This window comes from Papio anubis, chromosome 7, assembly GCF_008728515.1.
Source record: "Papio anubis isolate 15944 chromosome 7, Panubis1.0, whole genome shotgun sequence".
Classification (NCBI taxonomy): Eukaryota; Metazoa; Chordata; class Mammalia; order Primates; family Cercopithecidae; genus Papio; species Papio anubis.
In genome coordinates, this window is record NC_044982.1 from 36,226,404 (window position 1) to 36,248,071 (window position 21,668).

At 42.3% G+C, this 21,668-nt stretch overlaps 2 protein-coding genes and 1 non-coding gene across 4 annotated transcripts in view; 1 reads left to right on the forward strand and 2 right to left on the reverse strand.

The window, feature by feature from the left end:
* Window positions 1-5,727: 5,727 nt before the first annotated feature.
* LOC101017624 lies at window positions 5,728-19,812 on the reverse strand. Its single transcript, XR_004184876.1, has 3 exons — window positions 19,744-19,812; window positions 12,689-12,811; window positions 5,728-5,800 (listed from the first exon to the last, which is right to left on the reverse strand). It is a non-coding gene; the product is annotated as an uncharacterized LOC101017624 (transcript).
* A 29-nt stretch (window positions 19,813-19,841) lies between these two features.
* SYNJ2BP (synaptojanin 2 binding protein) overlaps window positions 19,842-21,668 on the forward strand; it is a 46,085-nt gene continuing 44,258 nt past the window's right edge. Inside the window, exon 1 of one of the 2 annotated variants that reach the window (XM_009211853.2) lies at window positions 19,842-20,033. In XM_009211853.2, the coding sequence (XP_009210117.1) occupies window positions 19,970-20,033 (64 nt within the window). In that variant the 5' untranslated portion in view covers window positions 19,842-19,969. The remainder of the gene's footprint in view (window positions 20,034-21,668) is intronic. The other variant, XM_021941331.2, reaches the window with a different exon arrangement.
* Window positions 21,097-21,520, reverse strand: LOC108586901 (60S ribosomal protein L39). Its single transcript, XM_017961302.3, has one exon. It carries the CDS (start codon window positions 21,442-21,444, stop codon window positions 21,289-21,291), a length of 156 nt encoding a protein of 51 aa, XP_017816791.1. The 5' UTR covers window positions 21,445-21,520; the 3' UTR covers window positions 21,097-21,288.

Here is a 21,668-nt window from a genome sequence, read left to right on the forward strand (position 1 = left end):
CTAAAGCAGAACAAGAGTGACCTTTATTCTAGTTCCCAATAAGTTCCTCATCTCCATTTGAGACCTCCTCAGTCCAGACTTCACTGTCCATATCTGTATTAGTCCATTCTCACTGCTATAAAGATACAACCTGAGACTAGGTAATTTATAAAGGAAAGAGGTTTAATTGACTCACAGTTCTGCAGGCTTAGCAGAAAGCATGGTTAAGAGGCCTCAAGAAACTTACAATCATGGTGGAGGACTAAGGGAAAGCAAGCACATCTTACATGGTGGCAGGCAAGAAGCCTGAGAGCAGTGGGAACATCTACTTATAAAACCATCAGATCTCATGAGAACTCACTGTCATGAGAAAAGCATGGGGGAACCACCCCCATGATCTAATCACCTCCCACCAGGACCTTTCCTCAACACCTGGGGATTACAATTTGGATTACAATTCAAGATAAGATTTGGGTGGGGACACAAAGCCAAACCATATCATTCTGCCCCTGCCCCCTCCCAAATCTCATGTCCTAACATTCCAAAACCAATCATGCCTTCCCAACAATCCTCTGAAGTCTTAATTCGTTCCAGCATTAACTCAAAAGTCCAAATCCAAAGTCTCATCTTGTGAAACCAAAAACAAGTTAGTTACTTCCAAGATACAATGGGGGTATCATTGGTTAAATGTTCCCATTCCAAATGAGAGAAATTGGCCAAAATAAAGGAGCCACAAAACCCATGCAAGTTCAAAACCCAGAGTGTCTGTGGTTTTTTCAGGTACACAGTGCAAGCTGTCAGTGGGTCTGGGGTCTGGAGGATGGTGGCCCTCTTCTCACAGCTGCACTAGGAAGTGCCCCAGTGGGAACTCTGCATGGGGGTTCCAACCCCACATTTCTCTTCTGCACTGACCTAGCAGAGGTTCTCCTGCAGCAGACTTCTGCCTGGACCTCCAGGCATTTCCATACATCCTCTAAAATATAAGTGGAGGTTCCCAAACCTCAACTCTTGCCTTCTGTGCATCCACAGGCCCAACACCACATGGAAACTGCCAAGGCTTGGGGCTTGCACCCTCTGAAGCAATGCTAAGCCATACCTTGGCCCCATTTAGCCACCACTAAGGTTGGAGTGGCTGGGACACAGAGTACCAAGTCCCAAGGCTGCACAAAGCAGCAGGTCCCTGGCCTGGCCCACAAAACCATTTTTGCCTCTTAGTCCTCCAGGCCTGTGACAGGAGAAGCTTCCCAGTAGGTCTCTGACATACCTTGGAGACATTTTCCCCATTGTCTTGGCTATTAACATTCGGCTCCTCATTACTTATGCAAATTTCTGCAGCCAGCTTGACTTCCTTCCCAGAAAATAGGTTTTACTTGTATACCACATAGTCAGACTGCAAATTTTCCAAACTTTTATGTTCTGATTTCCTTTTATTTTTTTATTTTATTTTATTTTATTTTATTTTTTTGAGACGGAGTCTTGCTCTGTCACCCAGGCTGGAGTGCAGTGGCCGGATCTCAGCTCACTGCAAGCTCCGCCTCCCGGGTTCACGCCATTCTCCTGCCTCAGCCTCCCAAGTAGCTGGGACTACAGGCGCCCGCCACCTCGCCCGGCTAGTTTTTTGTATTTTTTAGTAGAGACGGGGTTTCACCGTGTTAGCCAGGATGGTCTCGATCTCCTGACCTCGTGATCCGCCCGTCTCGGCCTCCCAAAGTGCTGGGATTACAGGCTTGAGCCACCGCGCCCGGCCCAAGTTTTTTTTTTTTTTTTAACCTCTTCAATTCATCTTCAGTGTAATTCAGCCCACTCCCTCATAGTCATAATGTATACCTTGTCAACACACAATTTCATATATCCTAAGCAATTTACCAACAATTTTAGTTCTCCCAGTTCTCCCCCTTACTTCTGCTATACCTGTTTCTCAAACTCAAAGAGAACTCACTTTTCTTTCATCGTCTCCCATTTCATTCAATGTTCTTGTCTTCCAATCCATTCGAGCTCTGCTACCAGTTTAATCCCTTCAAGCACTGTATGCCAAAATCTTTAACTCTCTAAAGTCCTAACTGTGACAGAGATTGTTGGGGGTGGGGGATGGGCAGGAACTGCATTAAATCTTCACATACTTTCTCCACTCCTACATCAAAGACACCAATGCTACTCTGGAAAAAAAAAAAAAAATCCCAAAACCAATGTGTTTGTGAAAGGCTTAAAAAGAGAATATAGAAATCAAAACTGAAATGGCTTGTCCTGGATCCCCAGCCTAAGGAATAGAGATATAAAATCCAGTAGATATTTCAAAACTTTCTATGCCACGTTGCTGTTTTCTTTATTCTCCTGGATATTGCATTCGCACCTCCTCAATATTCTGAGTTTCATCATTTATGTATAGTGCCAGTAGCTGAAAATCCATTCTCATTGTCTCTCAATCACAGTAGAGTTAGTTAACCAAGTACCTTTTCTTTCTAATATAAAGTATTTAAGGTTTTTTTCTTTTCTTGTCCTAGATTGGCTATGTGGATGCTGGAAGATGGGGAAAACTTGTTTCAATCTGAACATTATCCTTGCCATCAACTTGCCTAAAGAGGCTGGATTCATCCGGGCAGTTTTCACTGTTGCAAGTTAGGCACCTTATTCCATGAGGTGCAAGTAGCATGGAAGAGAAAAGCAAAGTTCATAGACAAAACTTCCAAGAACAAAGATCTCTGAATTGGGAGGAAATTCTAACTGCCAGATTTGCTCTCGGTATTTCTCTTGATATGTTTTCTGCTTATTATGGAGTGACAGTTGTTGTGGTTGGGAAGATTGAAAATGGGAAGCACTAATCAAAGAGATAATGTTGTGGAAAGGACTGATAAGCTACACAAACTCGTATCATATTATTCTTTTTCTTGGAGCTCAGCATGAGAGCAGGCAATAACAGGAGAATAACTTCAAAAATATCTGTAAGCCAGATTCATTGTCTTCGTTCCTAGGACTTACAGAGACCAAAGCTCCTGAAGTACCATCATTCTACCAGGGACACTGTGAGGTGGTCCCACTCTAAATCCATGTCCTCTAACATCAGTGGACTGTCCAGTGAGCCAACAGCCCACTTATTCATGTTTGATAAACTCTTCCTTTCCCCACAGCTGTTTCAAATTCATCAAGACCCCTCTCTACCCATCTTCCCTCTTATTCCAATGCCCTAATGCACTATTTTCCTATCTGTCTGTCACTAGTATCTGTCCCATTAGAGTCATGGAAGTAATTCAGCTGGTTATAGCCTGCAGTTGTTTTCCTTAAGGGAATAGAACAGAAATATCAGAAGGCATCCCTAGAAGATCCTTAGCAACTCTTGAACACACAGTGCCAAATATTTGGGTTTAAGTGTGTGGAAGGCCACAATGTCACAATATAAAATGGATTTCTTTCTCTGGAGTATGAGATAGATATATATACCAAATTCAAAGACAAAATGGTTTCTAGGCCTTTCACCGTCTGAATCCACCTACGTCTACCTCTTCTCTACCTTACTCCCTCTCTAGTCTCATTAGCCCCTCATAGTTCCAGATCATCTCTCCCACCTACTTGAGGGCTGTTTCTATCAATTTTCCCTACTCTCAACTGCATCTTCATCTTCTACTACTTTTTCTATTCCTTACTGGCAATTGGGGTGACTATCTCATCCTGATTTTCCCAGGACAGTCCTGGTTTTAAAACTGAAAGTCCTGCACCCAGCAATCCCCTCAGTCCCAACCCAACTGGAATAGTTCATCACCCTACCTACACCCATGCTCAAGTCACTCATATCTTTACAAATGAAAACAAAACAAAAATTCAGAGACTTCACAGCATCCAGTGGACTACTCTGGATACCAAATTATGCATAGAACCAAACTTGATGACTTACCATCAGAAGAAACAGTAGTTTCCATGGCCATTTCTGTGTAGATGATTTATACCACCCTTTATCAATGGTTTGTAGCTGAGGCCACAGAGCAAAGGGAAACATAAGCCCTCTCCCTTTTGTCTCTCAGGTGACTAAATTCTAGATTTAGCTACTTAGCAACAAGGAACTTTCAATTCTACAGAAATAATAATAGACTCTCAAGAATATCTTGCTCTCATCCTGCTATTTCTATACTCATTTCCAAATTCAATCCAGTTGGAATTGGGTTGTCTCCTCACCTCCAGTCTATGAACCCTGACAGCACAGGTTTGTAATTTTGCTCATGCCATTGCATTGGTCTAGACTGTCTAATCACTTTTCCCATTGAACTGAATTACGGTAACTTTCTAGGGCAAGATCAAATTCCACTTCCATTATCAAATCTTTCCTAAATAATCCAGAAAACATTAACATCCTGTAACTCTCTTTATAACTATAATATGCAATACATTTTTGTGTGACAAAATTTATATCCTTGCTATTTTCTGTTTTATATGTGAGTTTTAAAAATTGCATCTCCTATTAGACTATAATGTTTTGGAGAAAAATATGCTCAAAATGGTTGGTGGAGAATTTATGGTATAGTGTTTGTTAAAATATATAATCAATAAGGTGAGTTCAATATATAAAAACTACATAGGATAAGAACTAATTTAATAAAATATTAACTCTAACTTTGGGAGTTTCTGTTTTAGATTCTTGTCAACTCTTAATTTACCTGGTAGAATCAGAGCCTCATGAGATAACCATCAATTAGAAGCAGTTTTAATTACAGTCCCCTTCCACTTCCTGCTGGAAAAGATTCTACTATTTATGCTGGTTTCTTTAGAAATCTGACGAGGTTCCTTTTTATCAACTGTTTTGCTCATACAGGCAAAACTGGAGACACCTCTGCCTTAGGAGGGATAGATACAAAGAGGTTTGTCTTCCGCTGGACTCAGTGGATAACCTCTGCTTTTATACCAGACATCACTTACAATTAAGTATACATAGCCCCAAAAAATGAGAGTAGAGGAAATCACATACATTCAATCATGGAAAAAGCTTAGTAGCAAGCCAGTAGCACTAGTAAGCAGAGCAAAGAAACCCTATGCAGGGAGAAAGATAACTGAGGAAGAATAGAATTCCTGCTTCAACAAATAGTAACCTGCAAGATCTATAGGTGGGAAAAGAATGAAAGCTTCTGAAAGCAGCTTGGCTTGATCTCTCTAGCTGTAAGAAGGAATAACATTTATTTCTTCTTCTTCGTCTTCCTTTTTTTTTTTTTTTTTTTTTGACAGGGTCTTACTCTGTCACCCAGGCTGAAGTGCAGCTGTTTTTTTGTTTGTTTGTTTGTATTTATAGAGATAGGGTTTCTCCATGTTGGTCAGGCTGGTCTCAAACTCCTGGGCTCAAGTGATCTGGCTTCCCAAAGTGCTAGGATTACAGGCACCCGGACAACATTTATTTCTTTGTAGAATCAGCATTAAGAACTTCTGGTTCCAGAAAAGATAGAATAGACACATTTCTTCCTATTACTCCTAGTAAGTACAGTAAGTCCTCAATGTCATGAATAGGTTCTTGGAAACTGCAACTTTAGGTGAAACAATGTACAGTAGGTACTGAAATAACATTGTTTTGTCCAATGTGTTTCATTACAACACTGATGAGACAAATAAAAATTTGTTTTGTTATATGTTACTTTGCATTGTTAAAGTCACAGTTTCTGAGAACCTATTGCTGATGTGAGGACTTATTGTGCAAGTAAAAACACTGTGTTTTAAATAGAAAACAAACATAAGAAGGTTAAGAAAGGTAGAGAAAATCATGCAGAGAAGCTACCTACCCTGGGAGCTAAGGAATAACATGGTGGTGAATCCGTGAGTTTTCTTTTAACCTCAAGCAATCTGGAGAAGCCTGTAACATTTTAATGCCAATAGACATACAACAAAAAGATAAGCATTTTGAGATAGCCATCATGAACTGCTTCAATGAGCAATTACAAATACGACTAAAATGAAAAAAATAGAAACTTGGAGCAAAAAAATGAGAAAGTCTCAGGAAAGAAATATAAAATATAAAGATGAAAATAATAGAAATTTTAGAACTGAAAAGTACAATAACCAAATCCAAACTCACTGGATGACTCAACAGCAGGACAGAGAATAGAGAAAAAAATCAGCAAACTTGAACATAGAGAAATAGTTAATACCAAATGTTTTGTTAGATTTATACCTAAGTATGTCATTTTTTAGGAGGTGTTAATATAAACGGTTACATTCCAAAGAGATCAAATCAGATCTGTACAAAATTGTTTATTGTGGGATAATGTGTACTACCAAAGCTTTGTGTACAATTCTAATTCCGTCATTAGAAAGCTATTAAGTAAACAGCAATGCTTCTACATCATGAATAATATGCAGTCATAAATGAAAAAGGATTATCTCTTTACATTAATATTCAATGATTTCCAGGGTCAGTAAGTTTAAAAAACAAGATTGGCCGGGCGCGGTGGCTCAAGCCTGTAATCCCAGCACTTTGGGAGGCCGAGACGGGCGGATCACGAGGTCAGGAGATCGAGACCATCCTGGCGAACACGGTGAAACCCCGTCTCTACTAAAAAATACAAAAAAACTAGCCGGGCGAGGTGGCGGGCGCCTGTAGTCCCAGCTACTCCGGAGGCTGAGGCAGGAGAATGGCGGGAACCCGGGAGGCGGAGCTTGCAGTGAGCTGAGATCCGGCCACAGCACTCCAGCCTGGGTGACAGAGCAAGACTCCGTCTCAAAAAAAAAAAAAAAAAAACAAGATTAAGAGAAGTATATGTGGCACAGTACATTTTGTGTAAGGAAGGAGAAAAAGGAGAATTCTGAGAAGATGACAATGATGAGACTTGGATCCGTCTATTAGGAAAGATAGAGCTGATAGATGCAGGAGGCAGATAAGGGAAACTGCCCATGGTCTTGCCTGAGCAGGCTCACAATGAACTGGGGGCCTGTATATTCACTGGAAGAATGGGGTGGAGCCATCAGGAATTTACATCTTATGCTGGGGGAGGGGCCCAGCCTCTTCAGCTTGTGTGAAGTGGCCTGGTCTTCAATCTGTGAGGTGGTAGCATGTTGGCGGGACCCCTTCTTTCTTTGCTGAGCTTTGTTTTTGCCTAAGAGATCTACCCTCCTCATCCTTCAATTTGTCCAAGTGCCTAATTTTTCCTGGTTGTGAGACAGAAACCTGGATTTCAGCTGAACTAAGGAGCAAAAAATCCTGCATCATTTGGTAGCCTGTAGAGGGACATGAGGAGGGGCGAGTAAAGTGCGGACCCAAAAATCTCTTTCCCTTTCATTTCTGAGCCTTTTTGTCCTCACACTTCTTCTGAGGGTAGAGGAAACTGCCCGGGCCCCAAGGCAGCCTCAGGGTCCCACACTCTGCACCAACAGCTGGCCAGCGTTCCTGTCACACACCCATGGAGTCTTCCCCTCCCCTGGCCAAGGGGTCTAGCTCAGTCCAAGCCCCAGGGAAGAAACAGCAATTAAAAGTTTCTCTCCCAGTTGAAGAAACTCATTTGCATAAGAATAAGAGGTTTCTTCCCCAGGCATCTTTTTCTTTTCTCCATTTTTCAGCAATTAACACAGCCCAGCATTTAGGTTATTTTTTCCTTTCTCTACCAGGTCAGAAGTTAACTTTTATGTGAAAGGCTTTTTTTTCCCGCCTTTCAGAAGATGTTTTACTAGATTGGGACCCCAATTCAAAGACACTCTTTTCTATCCCTTGTTGGAGAAGGACTCAAATCCACAGCTTCACCTTAGCATTCAGCTTATAAGGAGTCCATGCAATTCAACCCCCCAGAAACATTTTTTACCCAAACTCAGTTCCAAGTTCAGGAACTCCAAGGCTACTGACAGCAGGGGAGATAGGGCATATGTGGGTAAGAGAAGATAATTCCACCCCCTAGACCCATCTGTTAACATGGGTGAAAGCTGCTTTGATACCCATGGGTGGTAACCTGTTGTGGTTGCCGGAACTCAGAAATATAAGGATGGAAGAAAGAAAGAGACATGCCTTGCTTTCTCTACCTGGGTATTCGCTAGGAAGAGAAGGGAACCAGGGACACCTTGCTCCCCTCTTTCTAGATGAGTAGCCCTTCATCTTCAGTCTGTACCTCTTTGAATGCATCCTGAGTCCTGGGGCTCCTTTTAAAAAATGCCATATTTTTCCTTTTTCCTCCTCTGTTCACAGATGGATGCTTGTGTCCCCATGCTGCAGGACACTCCCCTCAGATGTAGCCTCCAAACTGGGAAAAGTTAACTTCCCAAGCCTTAAACTAGTTGTCTTGGGATTGAGCTCAGTGGGGAGGGAACACAGAAGCCTGACATGCTGGCAAAAGGGTAAGAGGGTTTTTTTTTTAACCAGTTGAGCTTTTGCCCCCCCGCCCCCCTGTGCAAACTGGTAAAGGGAATGGTAAGCATCACTGTTTATATTCTCTGTAAAGTTTTAATTATGAAAAAGGATTCGGGAGGTTGGTCTTAAGCTGTAGCCAATCTGGTGTGCTTTGCATGCCTCTCTATATGGTTCTCTAAGAAAGAGAGGTACCTTAGGATGGGATGTAGGCCTAGGACTCCATAGGCCTTCTGCTCGAGCCAGCCTGGAAAACTGGTCAGTGGCAAACTTTGCTGAAGGCCTCCATCATATTTTACGTACTTAGAAGCATGACCTGTAACCATGTGGCAGTGCTTTGTTTTAGCCTCTGCCATTTACAACGGTGGCCCAGGTTCAATCCTGGCTTAGGGAATGAGTCCTTTCTGGTTTGATACCTGTGTGACCTTTACCATTTGTTGATTCTCTTCCCTTCCATGAACCACCTTGAATTTTCCTTTCTGTGAGCACCTGGGAAGTTACATTTCATAAAGTTCAAAAGCTAGAAATATTGACTCCTTGGCATGGCCAAAGTTGCATAATAAGGGATTTAAAAGGACTTTCTTAAAGAGTGTTCATCTTAACTAAAAGTGGATATCCAAGTTATAGGTATATTTAAAAGGCCTTTATGTTTTTCTCTTCTTGGATCTTGTTTTAGTGGAAAAAGTTTTTTTTCTCAGGTGAATTCTTTTTCTCCATTTTGTCTTGCCACCCTTACGGCATGCATGAGAGGCCCTAAAATAATTTCTGATGGCCTGGGGCTTCTTGGGAAAAACAGAAAAGGTGCCACAGATTCCATTTTGGGAGATACCCCTGTTTTCCTCATGGAGCCCTAGGAATTGGAGGCAGATGAATCCTTCTCAAAATCTGATTTTGTCTTCCAGCTATACCTGTTTTTTAGGCCCTAGAAACTGCATGCTTTCCTAGCCATGCTCTTAAAGGGACCACTCAGAGGTGAACAGTTCAACTAGGAGATTGCAGAACTGAAAATCTGATAACTACTGGATCTGCTTCTGCTTATCTGTGTGGTTATATAGGTGTAGTGTGTGATGTCTATTTTTAAAAAAGAGCTCTAATTAATTGACTTAAAGAAGGATAAACACTAGGATCAAATATTTTTGAAGAAAAAGTAAAAGCTATAATGCCTTTTAGTAAATGTGACTTTAATCATCAAGAAATAAAAAGAGACTTATGGATTCTGAATCCCCAAAATTTGAGACAGGTCTCAGTTAATTTAGAAAGTTTATCTTGCCATGGTTGAGGATGCAGCCATGAAACAGCCTCAGGAGGTCCTGAAGACATGTGCTTGGGGTGCAGCTTGGTTTTATACATTTTAGGGAGACATGAGACATCAATCAATATATGCACATCAGTTCCATCCAGAAAGGTGGAGACAACTCAAAGCAAGGCCCCCCACTGGGGGCTTCCAGATCACAGGTAGGTGAGAGATAGATGGTTGCATTTTTTTGAGTTTCTGATAAGTATTTTCAAAGGAGGCAATCAAAATATGCATCTATCTCTGTGACCACAGAGATGACTTTGAATAGAATGGGAGACAGATTTGCCCTCAGTGGTTCCCAGCTTGAGGGGGCCCAAGATATTTTCCTTTCACATTTCCCCCCTTTTCTTTGTAAAAATCTTTGGAGAAAGCATTTTACAAGGAAATGAGTCTCTGGTCTTGTTTCGTGTGATCTCTCATGGTTAGGATGGCTTATTTCTAGATGTGTAGGTCACAATAGCTCATTTTTACCAGGCTGTAAAGTCTCATATCCTGTGTAGAGAAAATAGTGGTGTGATGGTTAGTATTGAGTGTGAACTTGATTGGATTGAAGGATACAAAGAATTGATCCTGGGTGTGTTTGTGAGGGTTTTGCCAAAGGAGATTAATGTTTGACTCAGTGGGCTGGGAAAGGCAGACCCACCCTTAATCTGGGTGGGCACAATCTAATTAGCTGCCAGCCCAGCTAGAATATAAGCAGACAGAAAATTGTGAAAAGAGAGACTGGCCTAGCCTCCATCCTCCTGTGCTGGATGCTTCCTGCCCTTGAATATCAGACTCCAAGTTCTTCAGTTCTACAACTTGGACTGGCTCTCCTTGCCCCTAGCCTGCTGATGACCTTGTGATCATGTGAGTTAATGAAGCAGAAAATGTAAAAAGAAAAATAAGTAAAGGGAAAAACAAGTACTCCTGTACTTGGCTGACTCACTCCAATGCCAACAATAGGCAGAGCCCTAGTGGGGCCTTGATAATACTATCTGAAAAGCCAGAGCCCAAAGGAATGAGCTCCAGAGACTCTCCCAACACCTCCCCAACCCAGAGCAAGGATAAGAAAAACAAGTTGTTCTTAACAGTTTCCCCCTTTGAAATTCTTTTCCTATACCATTATCCTTTGATCTGCTCCCACAATTATTTCTGCAAGTTTGCAAGGATTTTGTAAGTTCCTGTTTTCCAGCTGTGCAGTATGGCAATGGTCACAAGACATGCCTGAGTTGTAAAACCTGTCACTGTTTCATGAACTGCCTTTGTTCTGCTTCTGTAAGCTTGCTTATCCACCTTATGGGTTTCACGCCCTTTTCAGATGTATGTATAAAAGTCAAGTCCTGCCTTTGTTTGGTGCAGCCTTTGGATATGAATCCACTGAGTCAGTGACCACCTAATAAAATCCTCCTGTTCCACCCATTGCTCTCTCTGGTCTCCTGATTCCCACAACATTTTGGCGAGCCAGGCAGGAGTGGAGACGACAGGTTTGCTGTCTCCTTTGCCTGTGGGTCTAGGGCCCCAGGCTGGAGGAGACCCGTGACCTCATGTGCCACTGGGGGATCTCAAACCCGGAGAAGGAAGCAGCTCTCCCATCATTTGGGGCCCCTCCCTGACAGCGCAACGGAACCTAAGGGGCTACAGGACAATTCCAGGGACAACGCACTATAGGAGCATGGTAAGGTTTGGGCCTGAGGCAGGACCCATCCCATAAGGATGGAAGGGGAGCCTGGTGACCACCTCCTGGGGTGTACCTAGTGCTCCGACCCAGGATGCGAGAGTGGCTCTCTAATTAGGAAGAAACCTACACCCCAACCAGGAAAGAGGAACTGGGAGCGGGAAAGTGTGTGAATGCGTGTGAAAGAGGCGGTTTCAAAAGGAACCTATGTGGGGAGTGAAGTGTGTGGGGCCGCAGGTTTCTTAGCATAGACCATACGCCCCGAGTGAACTGTGGGACTGACCAGTACTAGTGGCAAACTTCTTTCGGGGCTACCACATACGGCTTATGGAAGTGCCCCACAATTTAGTAAGTGTGGGGTCCGGGTCTGGGGTTTATACAAACCTTCCGATGCTAAGCTAAGTGGCGTCTGAAATACTCCCATGAGGGGGATGGTCTAATTAGTCTGAAGTGAAAGTAAAAGAGTGAGTGAATTGTGCAATAATTGGGAGGAAATGGGAGGGAAGTTGTCAAAACCCACCCCATTAGAATGTATGTTAAAGAACTTCAGGAAAGGTTATGCAGGAGATTATGGGATCAAGTTGACCCCCAAGAGGTTGAGAACTCTCTGTTTAATAGAGCAGCCCTTTTTTAGTGTCAGATGGCTGGCCGAAGGAACTATAGATAGGGAAACAATTGGCTGTATATTTAAGGTGATCACTGGGATTGGAGGACAGCCAGGGCATCCAGACCAATCTCCTAACATTGACTCATGGCTAAATATAGTCCAAATTTGACCTGCATGGCTGCAGCCCTGCCTGGCAGCTTATTGCAAAATGCTGGTAGCTCAAGCCGAGCCTAAGATAAAAAAAGAAAATCAGTTTTGCTGTCAGCTACAGAGACAAAGGGAAAGCAACAGGAAAAACCAGTATTGCAGGAATCACCAGAGGAGATAGAAATTCCTCCTCCACATACTCCAATCTACTCCCCTTTACCAAGGTTGGGCCCTGAGCAGCCAGACTCAGATGACGATATGCCTAGGCTACACCCCAAAGGGAGAAATCTGAGCCCTCATCCCAGGAGGTCAAGAAGGAAGTTCAGGATGATCAAGCAGGCCGCCTTTGATCTGGCCACACCAGAACTTTGCAGACACCCCACTGAGAAACCCGGGGATCCATCTATTATGATAAACAGGGCCAGGTCCAAAGGGGGCAATGAACTTCATTTACCAGCCATCTGACACAACGTAGCACACCATGAAAGTTCCATAGAGACCAGGAGTTGTGTAATACATATACACAACAGAGTACTATTTTCCTTATCCATTCGTCTGTTGAGGGACACTAGGTTGCTTCCAAATGTTGGCTATTATGAATAGTGCTACAATAAACACAGGAGTGCAGACATCTCTGATATACTGATTTCATTTCCTTTGGCTAAATACCTACCAGTGGGATTAGTGGATTTTATGGTAACTTACCTTCAGTTTGTTGAAGAACCTCCAAACTCTTCTCCATAGTGGTTGTACTAATTTACAATCATGCCAACAGTGTACAAGGGTTCCCTTTCCTCCACATCCTCGCCAGGATTTGTTATCGCCTGTCTTTTGGATAAAAGCTATTTTAGGCCGGGCGCGGTGGCTCAAGCCTGTAATCCCAGCACTTTGGGAGGCCGAGACGGGCGGATCACGAGGTCAGGAGATCGAGACCATCCTGGCTAACATGGTGAAACCCCGTCTCTACTAAAAAAATACAAAAAACTAGCTGGGCGAGGTGGCGGGTGCCTGTAGTCCCAGCTACACGGGAGGCTGAGGCAGGAGAATGGCGTAAACCTGGGAGGCGGAGCTTGCAGCGAGCTGAGATCCGGCCACTGCACTCCAGCCCGGCTGCACAGAGTCGCAGACTCTGTCTCAAAAAAAAAAAAAAAAAAAGCTATTTTAACTGGGATAAAAGATATCTTATTACAGTTTCGATTTGCTGATGACTGATGATGTTGAGCATCTTTTCATATACCTGTTTGCCATTAGTATATCTTCTTTTGAGAAAGGTCTATTCAGATATTTTGCCCATTTTTAAAATAGAAATATTAGATTTTTTCCCTATAGAGTTGTTTTGAGCTCCTTACATATTCTGGTTATTAATCCTTTGTCATATGAGTGGTTTGAAAATATTTTCTTCCATTCTGTGGGTTGTCTCTTCATTTTGTTGATAGTTTCCTTTGCTTTGCAAAAGGTTTTTAACTTGATGTGATCCTGTTTGTCTATTTTTGCTTTGATTGCCTGTGCTTTTGGGGTATGACTCAAGAAGTTTTTGCCCCAAGCAGTGTCCTGTAGAGTTTCCCCCAATATTTTCTTGTAGTAGTTTCACAGTTTGAGGTCCTAGATGTAAGTCTTTACTCCATTTTTAAAATTTTTATATATTTTGAGAGATAGAGGGTCTACTTTCATTCTTCTGCATATGGACATCCACTTTTCCTAGCACCATTTATTGATGAGACTGTCTTTTCTCCAATGTATGTTCTTGGCACCTTTGTCAAAAAATTAGTCCTTTGTAGATATATGGGCTTACTTCTGGGTTTTCTCTTCCATTCCACTGGTGTGTGACTCATTTTGAGCACATCAGCAATGTCAGTGAGAACAGCTGAGAGGAATTCAGGCAGTAGAACTAGTACACTAGTGACTGCAGCAGGTGATGAGACAGCAAATGACAACTGCAGTGTGACATTTAGCAAGTGACTGAGTTTAAGTTTCATCATCACTAAAATTCATTCATTCATTCAAAGCCTATTATAAGGCCAGACATGATGGCTTATACCCATAATCCCAGCCCTTTGCGGGAGCTGAGGCAGGAGGATTGCCTGAGGCCAGGAGTTTTAGATCGGCCTGGGCAATGCCGCAAGACCCTATTGCTACAAAAAATAATTTAAAAAAATAAACAAAAAGAAAGCCAAGTTTGTGTTGGCAACTCTTATAGGTACTGGAGATAAAGCAGTGAACAAGAAGCAGTGGGGCAGATGGCACAGCAAATGCAAAGATCTAAACTGAATCAAATGTATTTGTTTGAGAAACAGAAGAAAGTTCAGTGTAGATGTAATGAATGAGGGAAGGGGGTTATGGTAGTAGATGAGTTAGGGAGCTTGACAAAGGCAGATTATCTGGTCTTAGAGGCAATGTTAAGGATATTGATTTTTTCCTACATGAGATGGAAATGACTGAAAGATTTAGATTGGGGCATGACGTGATCTGATTTACATCTTTGTAAGATTGCTCCAGCTGAGGGAAGAACAGATGGGAGATATCGAGTGAGCAGCAGAAAAAACTTTCAGAAAGAACAGTAGAAGTAGTGGCAGTACATACTCATGGTTTGTAATAAGCTGGTAGTATCAGAGATGGTCAGATAGACTGTATTTCATACATAGCAACAACTATACTTTTGATGGGTTGAATGTAGAATGCAAGGGAAAGAAAGGAATCAAAAGCTGTTCTTAAGATATTCATGTGAACTGAGTAAACTGAGTTCCTCAAGGAAGGGGAACAGCTAAGGGAGGTATCAGTTTAGGGGTATAAGGGTTAGGAATTCTCATTTCATCATAATTTAAGATGCTTGCTAGGCATCTAAATTTTGAGATGTCAGGTAGACAACTGGGTTACACAAGACTGAAGTTCAGTGAAGAGACATGACAGCTGGCATATTAATGGCATTACAGCCAGGGGTCTGAATTAGACTTCTTATAAAGATAGCATACATATACAGAAGAATAAAGAGTACCAATCAAAAAGGAGAAGAGAAGATAAAATAATTGTAAATGCTTTGTGGATACCTGCTGTCATCAATAGCTGGGGTCAGCAGTGCAACTTTCTGCAAGAACTTGAAAATTAAAGCAATAATACTGCTATCAGGTCTAAACTTTAAAGTCAACATGTAATGGGCCAGAGCAGAGATATGCAATGCCAAAGGCTGTGACTTCCCTGGAATCTGTGCTATGGGCTGTGTTGTATGCCTGCAAAATTCATCTGCTGAAGTACCTCAGAATGTAACCATATTTGGAGAAAAGGTCTTTAAAGAGGTAAGTTAAAATGTGGTCCTTAGGGTGGGCCCTAAACTAATATGAATGGTGTCCTTATAAGAAGAGGAGATTTGGAAACAGACATGTGTGCACACAGAGGAAAGACCATGTGAAGACAGAGGTAGAAGATGGCCATCTGCAAGCCAAGGAGAGAAGCCTCTGAGGAAACCAACTCTACCAGCACCCTGATCTTGGACTTCCAGATTCCACAGCTGTGAAAAAATAAATTTCCATTGTTTAAATTACAGTCTCTAGTATTAGTTACAGTAACACTAACAAACTAATATCATCTGATTAAATGTAATAATAATACAATAAAGAAAAAAGTTTGTCAATCAGAAAGGAGTTTCATCAGCTAAGGAAGCATAGAAAAAATAAAATATGCAGGAATTTGAAACTAAATAGGTAAGGGCAAAAAGTTGGAACAAATGCTATGTCAAAGGAGAGGTGGATAAGTCTCAAATACAAACATATTCATGAGTTGGTCATCAAAGAGGCTGATAAAGTAAAATACTGAAGTAGGAGGGGACTGAAGCAGACAAGAGAGATTAGAAAGACAAAGTGAATATATGACAGGAAGTATGCAAAAATAGAGCAAGGTGTGATTAAGGTGAGGCGAGGTTTCCACTAATTTTGTGAATGATAGATTGAAGTTGCCACTTCGTTCCATATTTTTTACATAACTCAAGGTCATAAACAGAAAGGTTAGTTCAGACAGAAAGTGTCACTTCTTGTGTCAGAGACTACCAATGGCATCCCAATATCCATTCTCCCATTTTCAGTTGATAGTAATAACCTTGATTTTTATGGTTGGCACATTTCCATCCCTGAGATTACAAGAAGTCTGTGACATTTCCAGGAGGTCTTCTTTGCCTTTCCTTCATTACCTTCCTGAAATGTAGATATGATGAAGTTCCAAATCCATTTTAAGCATCTTGGACCATGAAGTAGAGGCTACACTCCAGGGGCGAGCCACTGTGCCCGGCCTGATTCCGTAATTTTTCTCAGTTGTTTCCTCTGAGTAGAATCTCATTTTCTCTGTCATTTGCTTTCCTACATATTAAAGCTCCCTCATTTTTTAAAAAAATTTATTTACTTTTATTATTATTATTAGTATTAGTATTATTTTTTTGAGATAGAGTCTCATTCTGTCACCCAGGCTGGAGTGCAGTGGTGTGATCTGGGCTCACGGCAAGCTCCGCCTCCCAGGTTCACGCCATTCTCCTGCCTCAACCTCCCGAGTAGCTGGAACTACAGGCGCCTGCCACCTCACCCGGCTAGTTTTTTGTAATTTTTTTTTTAGTAGAGATGGGGTTTCACCGTGTTAGCCAGGATGGTCTCGATCTCCTGACCTCGTGATCCGCCCGTCTCGGCCTCCCAAAGTGCTGGGATTACAGGCTTGAGCCACCGCGCCCGGCCTACTTTTATCATTTTTTAATAGAGATGGGGTCTTGCTCTGTTACCGAGGCTAGAGTGCAGTGCTTCAGTCATACCTCACTGCAGCCTCAAACCCCTGAGTTCAAATGATCCTCCCGCCTCAGCCTCTAGAGTAACTGGGACTACAAGCATATCACCATGCCCAGCTAGCTTCCTTGTTCTTCCGTTGTTACTGGAAAGGGATCCTGGTCCAGACCCCAACAGAGGGTTCTTCAAACTTATGCAAGAAAGAATTTAGGGCAAGTCCGTAGAGTAAAGTGAAAGCAAGTTTACAAAGAAAGTAAAGGAATAAAGAATGGCTACTCCATAGGCAGAGCAGCCCCGAGGGCCGCTGGTTTGCTACTTTTATGGTTATTTCTTGATTATATGCTAAACAAGGGGTGGATTATTCATGAGTTTTAGGGGAAATGGGTGGGCTATTCCTGGAACTGAGGGTTCCTCCCCTTTTCAGACCATATAGGGTAACTTCCTGATGTTGCCATGGCATTTGTAAACTGTCATGGCACTGGTAGGGGTGTCTTTTAGCATGCTAATGCATTATAATTAGCATATGATGAGCAGTGAGGATGACCAGAGGCCACTTTAATCGCCATCTTGGTTTTGGTGGGTTTTGGCTGGCTTCTTTACCACATTCTTTTATTAGCAAGGTCTTTGTGACCTGTACCTTGTGCTGACCTATCTCATCCTGTGACTTAAAATGCCTAACCTCCTGGGGATGCAGCCCAGTAGGTCTCAGCCTTATTTTACCCAGCCCCTATTCAAGATGGAGTCGCTCCAGTTCAAAAGCCTCTGACACCATTATTCCCATACTTCTATTAGGGAATAAAGGCAATTTACACACCCCATCTCTCACTCTACTTACTACCAGTATTTCCTCAACTTGTTTAGGATACTTTTTTCTTTCACTGCCCTAGGTATTTCGTTTGAAGCTGTGTGCCCAGATGAAAAGGACAATTTTCCCAGGTACTGAGAGGTGATTCCCCCACCCCCACCCCCACAGTGGTCTAAAAGAAACCCTGTGTTTTTTTTCCTTACAAATCCCCTCATTGATGACTTCTTGATTTTCCCCCATTTCTATTTGATCTTTTCTCTCTTGGCATTCCAATGTCATTTATTTTATTTTCTTTCTTTATTTTTTGAGATGGAGTCTCGCTCTGACACCCAGTCTGGAGTGCAGTGGCACGATCTCTGCTCACTGCAACCTCTGCCTTCTGAGTTCAAGTGATTCTCCTGCTTCAGCCTCCCATGTAGCTGGGACCACAGGCCCGCACCACCACACCTGGCTAATTTTTTTGCATTTTTAGTAGAGATGGGGTTTCACCATGTTGGCCAGGCTGCTCTCGAACTCCTGGCCTCAAGTGATCCGCCCACCTCAGCCTCCCAAAGTGCTGGGATTATAGGTGTGAGTCACGGCACCCAGCTCCCAATGTCATTTATTTATATTTTACTTTTTAAATTTATCATTCTCTGCCTTTTATAATGATAATTTTATTCACTCATCTAACCAACATATAAAGAGCTACTATCAATTCCATTTTAAGATGGGGAAACAGAGTTCAGAGATGTAGGATTCCTTGCTCAAAGACAGACAAGTTTAAGGGAATGGAATGGAAACTTGAGCCCAGGTTGTAAGTCATAATCTGTGTTATTTCCACTGCCCCATCTTTTCTTTTGGAGACGAAGTTTTGGTCTTGTTGCCCAGGCTGGAGCACAATGGCACAATCTCAGCTCACTGCAACCTCCACCACCGGGGTTCAAGCAATTCTCCTGCCTCAGCCACCCTAGTAGCTGGGATTATAGGCGCCCGCCACCACGCCTAGCTAATTTTTTGTATATTTAGTAGAGACGGGGTTTCACCATGTTGACCAGGCTGGTCTTGAACTTCTGACCTCAGGTGATCCACCCACCTCAGCCTCCCAAAGTGCTGGGATTACAGGCGTGAACCACTGCGCCCAGCCTCCACTATTCCATCTTTACTTCTCTCAGAGTGAGCAAACAAGAGGCCTTCCTGCCGAATCTGCCCTTATCTCCTTCTGTTTGGTAAACATAGTTGCTGCTGCTTTGGTTTTTTACTATAAATTTGAATATCTTTATATTGGCCTTGCACTTTCTACTCCTCTAAGATCCCCACCAATCGCTGTGGTCTAACTCCAGGTTGCTTCACAAGGTTGTCACCTTCCTGGTTCTTTAGGCTTTTGTGTTTTTGACCCCTGAAGTTTCATTCAAGTTCAGTTTGGAATATCTCATTCCAAAAGTCAGGAAGACTGGCCTAAAGTTATACCTAAGTCGTGCGTTAACCTTATTGTAAGAGTTAAAACATTAAAAAGACTGAATTTTCCCAGTTGCCAAAAGGATGAGCCATTCCCCTAGTCCCCTTTCTTAAAAAAATTTCTTGAGCAAATTCTAATTATAATCCGTGTGTGTGTGTGCGTGTGTGTGTGTGTGTGTGTGTGTGTAACTTTTTAAAAGCTAAATAAGCCTCTTGTCAGATAGAACCCAGGAATCTTTTTCTTCAGGTCCCGGGAGCCAACTCCTTGAAATGTAAGTATCAAGGTAGACAGTGCCCCTATGATCCACGCTCGCGGGAGTTACCCTAAGCGACTTGCTCCAAGCCGCAAGTACCTGTTTGTCACAGAGATAACGTTTTATTTTTCCTTTGGATAAAGGCAATTAACCAACACAGACGGCCACTCCAACGGTGAACTACCAAAAATTGAATATCAAACCATGTTAACTCGTCTTACTTGAGAATGTGCGTGTGCTTTAGCTACATAAAAGGTGATATTTTTGTCTCTCTTTGCAATCTCATTAGTGGATTGCCTGTAACACTCATTCCGGTCTGGTTCGATGTTTACAGAATAATACAACTTTTTTTCTTTTCTAAATTTGTGGAGATTTTCTAGGATGGCAGGGGATTTTTTTAAAAAATTTTTTTCTCGACAATATCAATTTATTTAGGTCCCTTACTTTTACTAGCCACCCCCTTCCCACCTCCTTCCAATGGCAAATTAGAATAACTTGCCCCTTGCTCACCTCATGCGTGGCCTTGGGAACTGGTCAGAAACTGCAATCCGTTGGCGGTAGGAACCACGATTCCCAGCATTCCCAGCGCTCTGAGTCCTTTGGGCTTCCTTTTCCGGGTCTCGAGGCTGCTGAAACCGAAAGTGCTGTGCTGTGGGCAGCAGCGCCGAGATTGATTCACCTTCTCCTGTGCGGAACTCCACCTGACCCGAGTAGGAAGCCAGACGAGCTGTAAATCATGAACGGAAGAGTGGTTTATTTGGTCGCTGAGGAAGAGATCAATCTTACCAGAGGACCCTCAGGTATGTGCGGAACGGGTCATATCTGATAGTAGGGGATTAGAGGGTGTAATTGCAGACATCTCTGCTGCTGAGCCGGATTCACCTGGCCTCGGGGCAGGCCCCAACCTAGAGGTTTCGTGCAACGCTTTGGGGTGCTTAGAGAAAATATGTTGAAATCCATCATTAGTCAGATACGGATCTGAGGAATCCACCTCAAAATCCAGTCGGATGACCACAAATATATATAGTCACGAAAGGGTTCTTTCTGCAAATCGTGCTAGAAAAGTCTTTTTAAAAGTCTGCTTTTTTAGCCTGCTTGTCGTGGACACCACATCCTTCCTACCGTTGCCTGTTCTATCCTTCACCCTATGAGGGACCGTTTAGTAAAATGGGAGCATAAGCGGTGTAGACTCTGAATGCATAGCCGTTTTCCTGCAGCTAGGATCCCTCCCTCGCTCCTTTGATTTCTGGGAAATTCATTTACAGTGCCAACTAGAGTGTTAAAGCAGGAAGAGCCCTTAGAAATCTTTTATTACACAGGTTCTCAAACTTGGTTCCGCCACAAAATATCCCAGGGCTTTAAAAAAAAAAAGAAAAAGAAAAAAGAAAAAAAGTTAATTCTTATCTCCTATCTGCAGGGATTTGGATTCAGTACGGATTTATTTTATTTATTTATTTATTTAAGTTTTTTTTATGAACACCTCATGTGATTTTGAGCAGCCAAACTGCTGTCCTCTTACCCCACTGAGGCTCTTCATTAAACTGGGCTCTTGACATTACTACATTCTGCCTTCTTTCGACTTTGTTTATTTTCCTTTACAGCTATTTAGTTGATCGATTAAGAGCTTTAGCTTTGGAATTACAGTATCTGGGTTCAAATCTTGTATCTAACCGCTTACTGATTCTTTGATACTTATTGGCTCACCTAACTGATGTAAGCCTTAGGTTATCATCTCTAAAATGGGGATGGTTATAAATATACTTCATAGTGTTGTGAGAATGAAATGAGTTAATCTATGTAAAATGTTTACAATATTGCCTGACCTATGGTAAGCAGTATGTGTTTCCTACTGTTGTTATTGTTTTTTTTCTTTTTTTGGAATGAAAGGCCTCACATATTTATTACTGAACCCAGCCAACCAATGCATTCATAATAGATTCAGAGAGGAAAATACGTCGAACTCTCCAGAGAGTGGTGACATTTTCAGTTTGATATGGTAATGTGATCGTGACCTTCAGACAGCACAAATATATGTGCCATCTCATGTGCAATTCCTTATAGACCCAGCTTGGTTCTTCTCCAATGTCTCCTTTTGGAGTTGTACCTTATTTTATTTCCAGTTTTCATCCGAATCCACTGGGGAATGGGACGATTTTGCTTTTGTTTCTTGGCCAGGAATCGCTTAATCCTGAAAGTCTTGTGAGAAGACATGGCGAGAAGTGGAAGCAAGAACACACCACGATGGCGGAGAAAGGAAAAGAGGGGGTACTGTTGTTATTGTTAATGGATAAATAGCTAAACTGACACAGTAGATCCTACTAATACTGTATTCCAAGAGTCTCTAATAAATCATCAGGTACTATGAGCTCCATCTCTGAAATGTTCCTGAAATCCTTTCACTCCTTTTTCCCTTGCCACCACCTAGGACAGCCCAT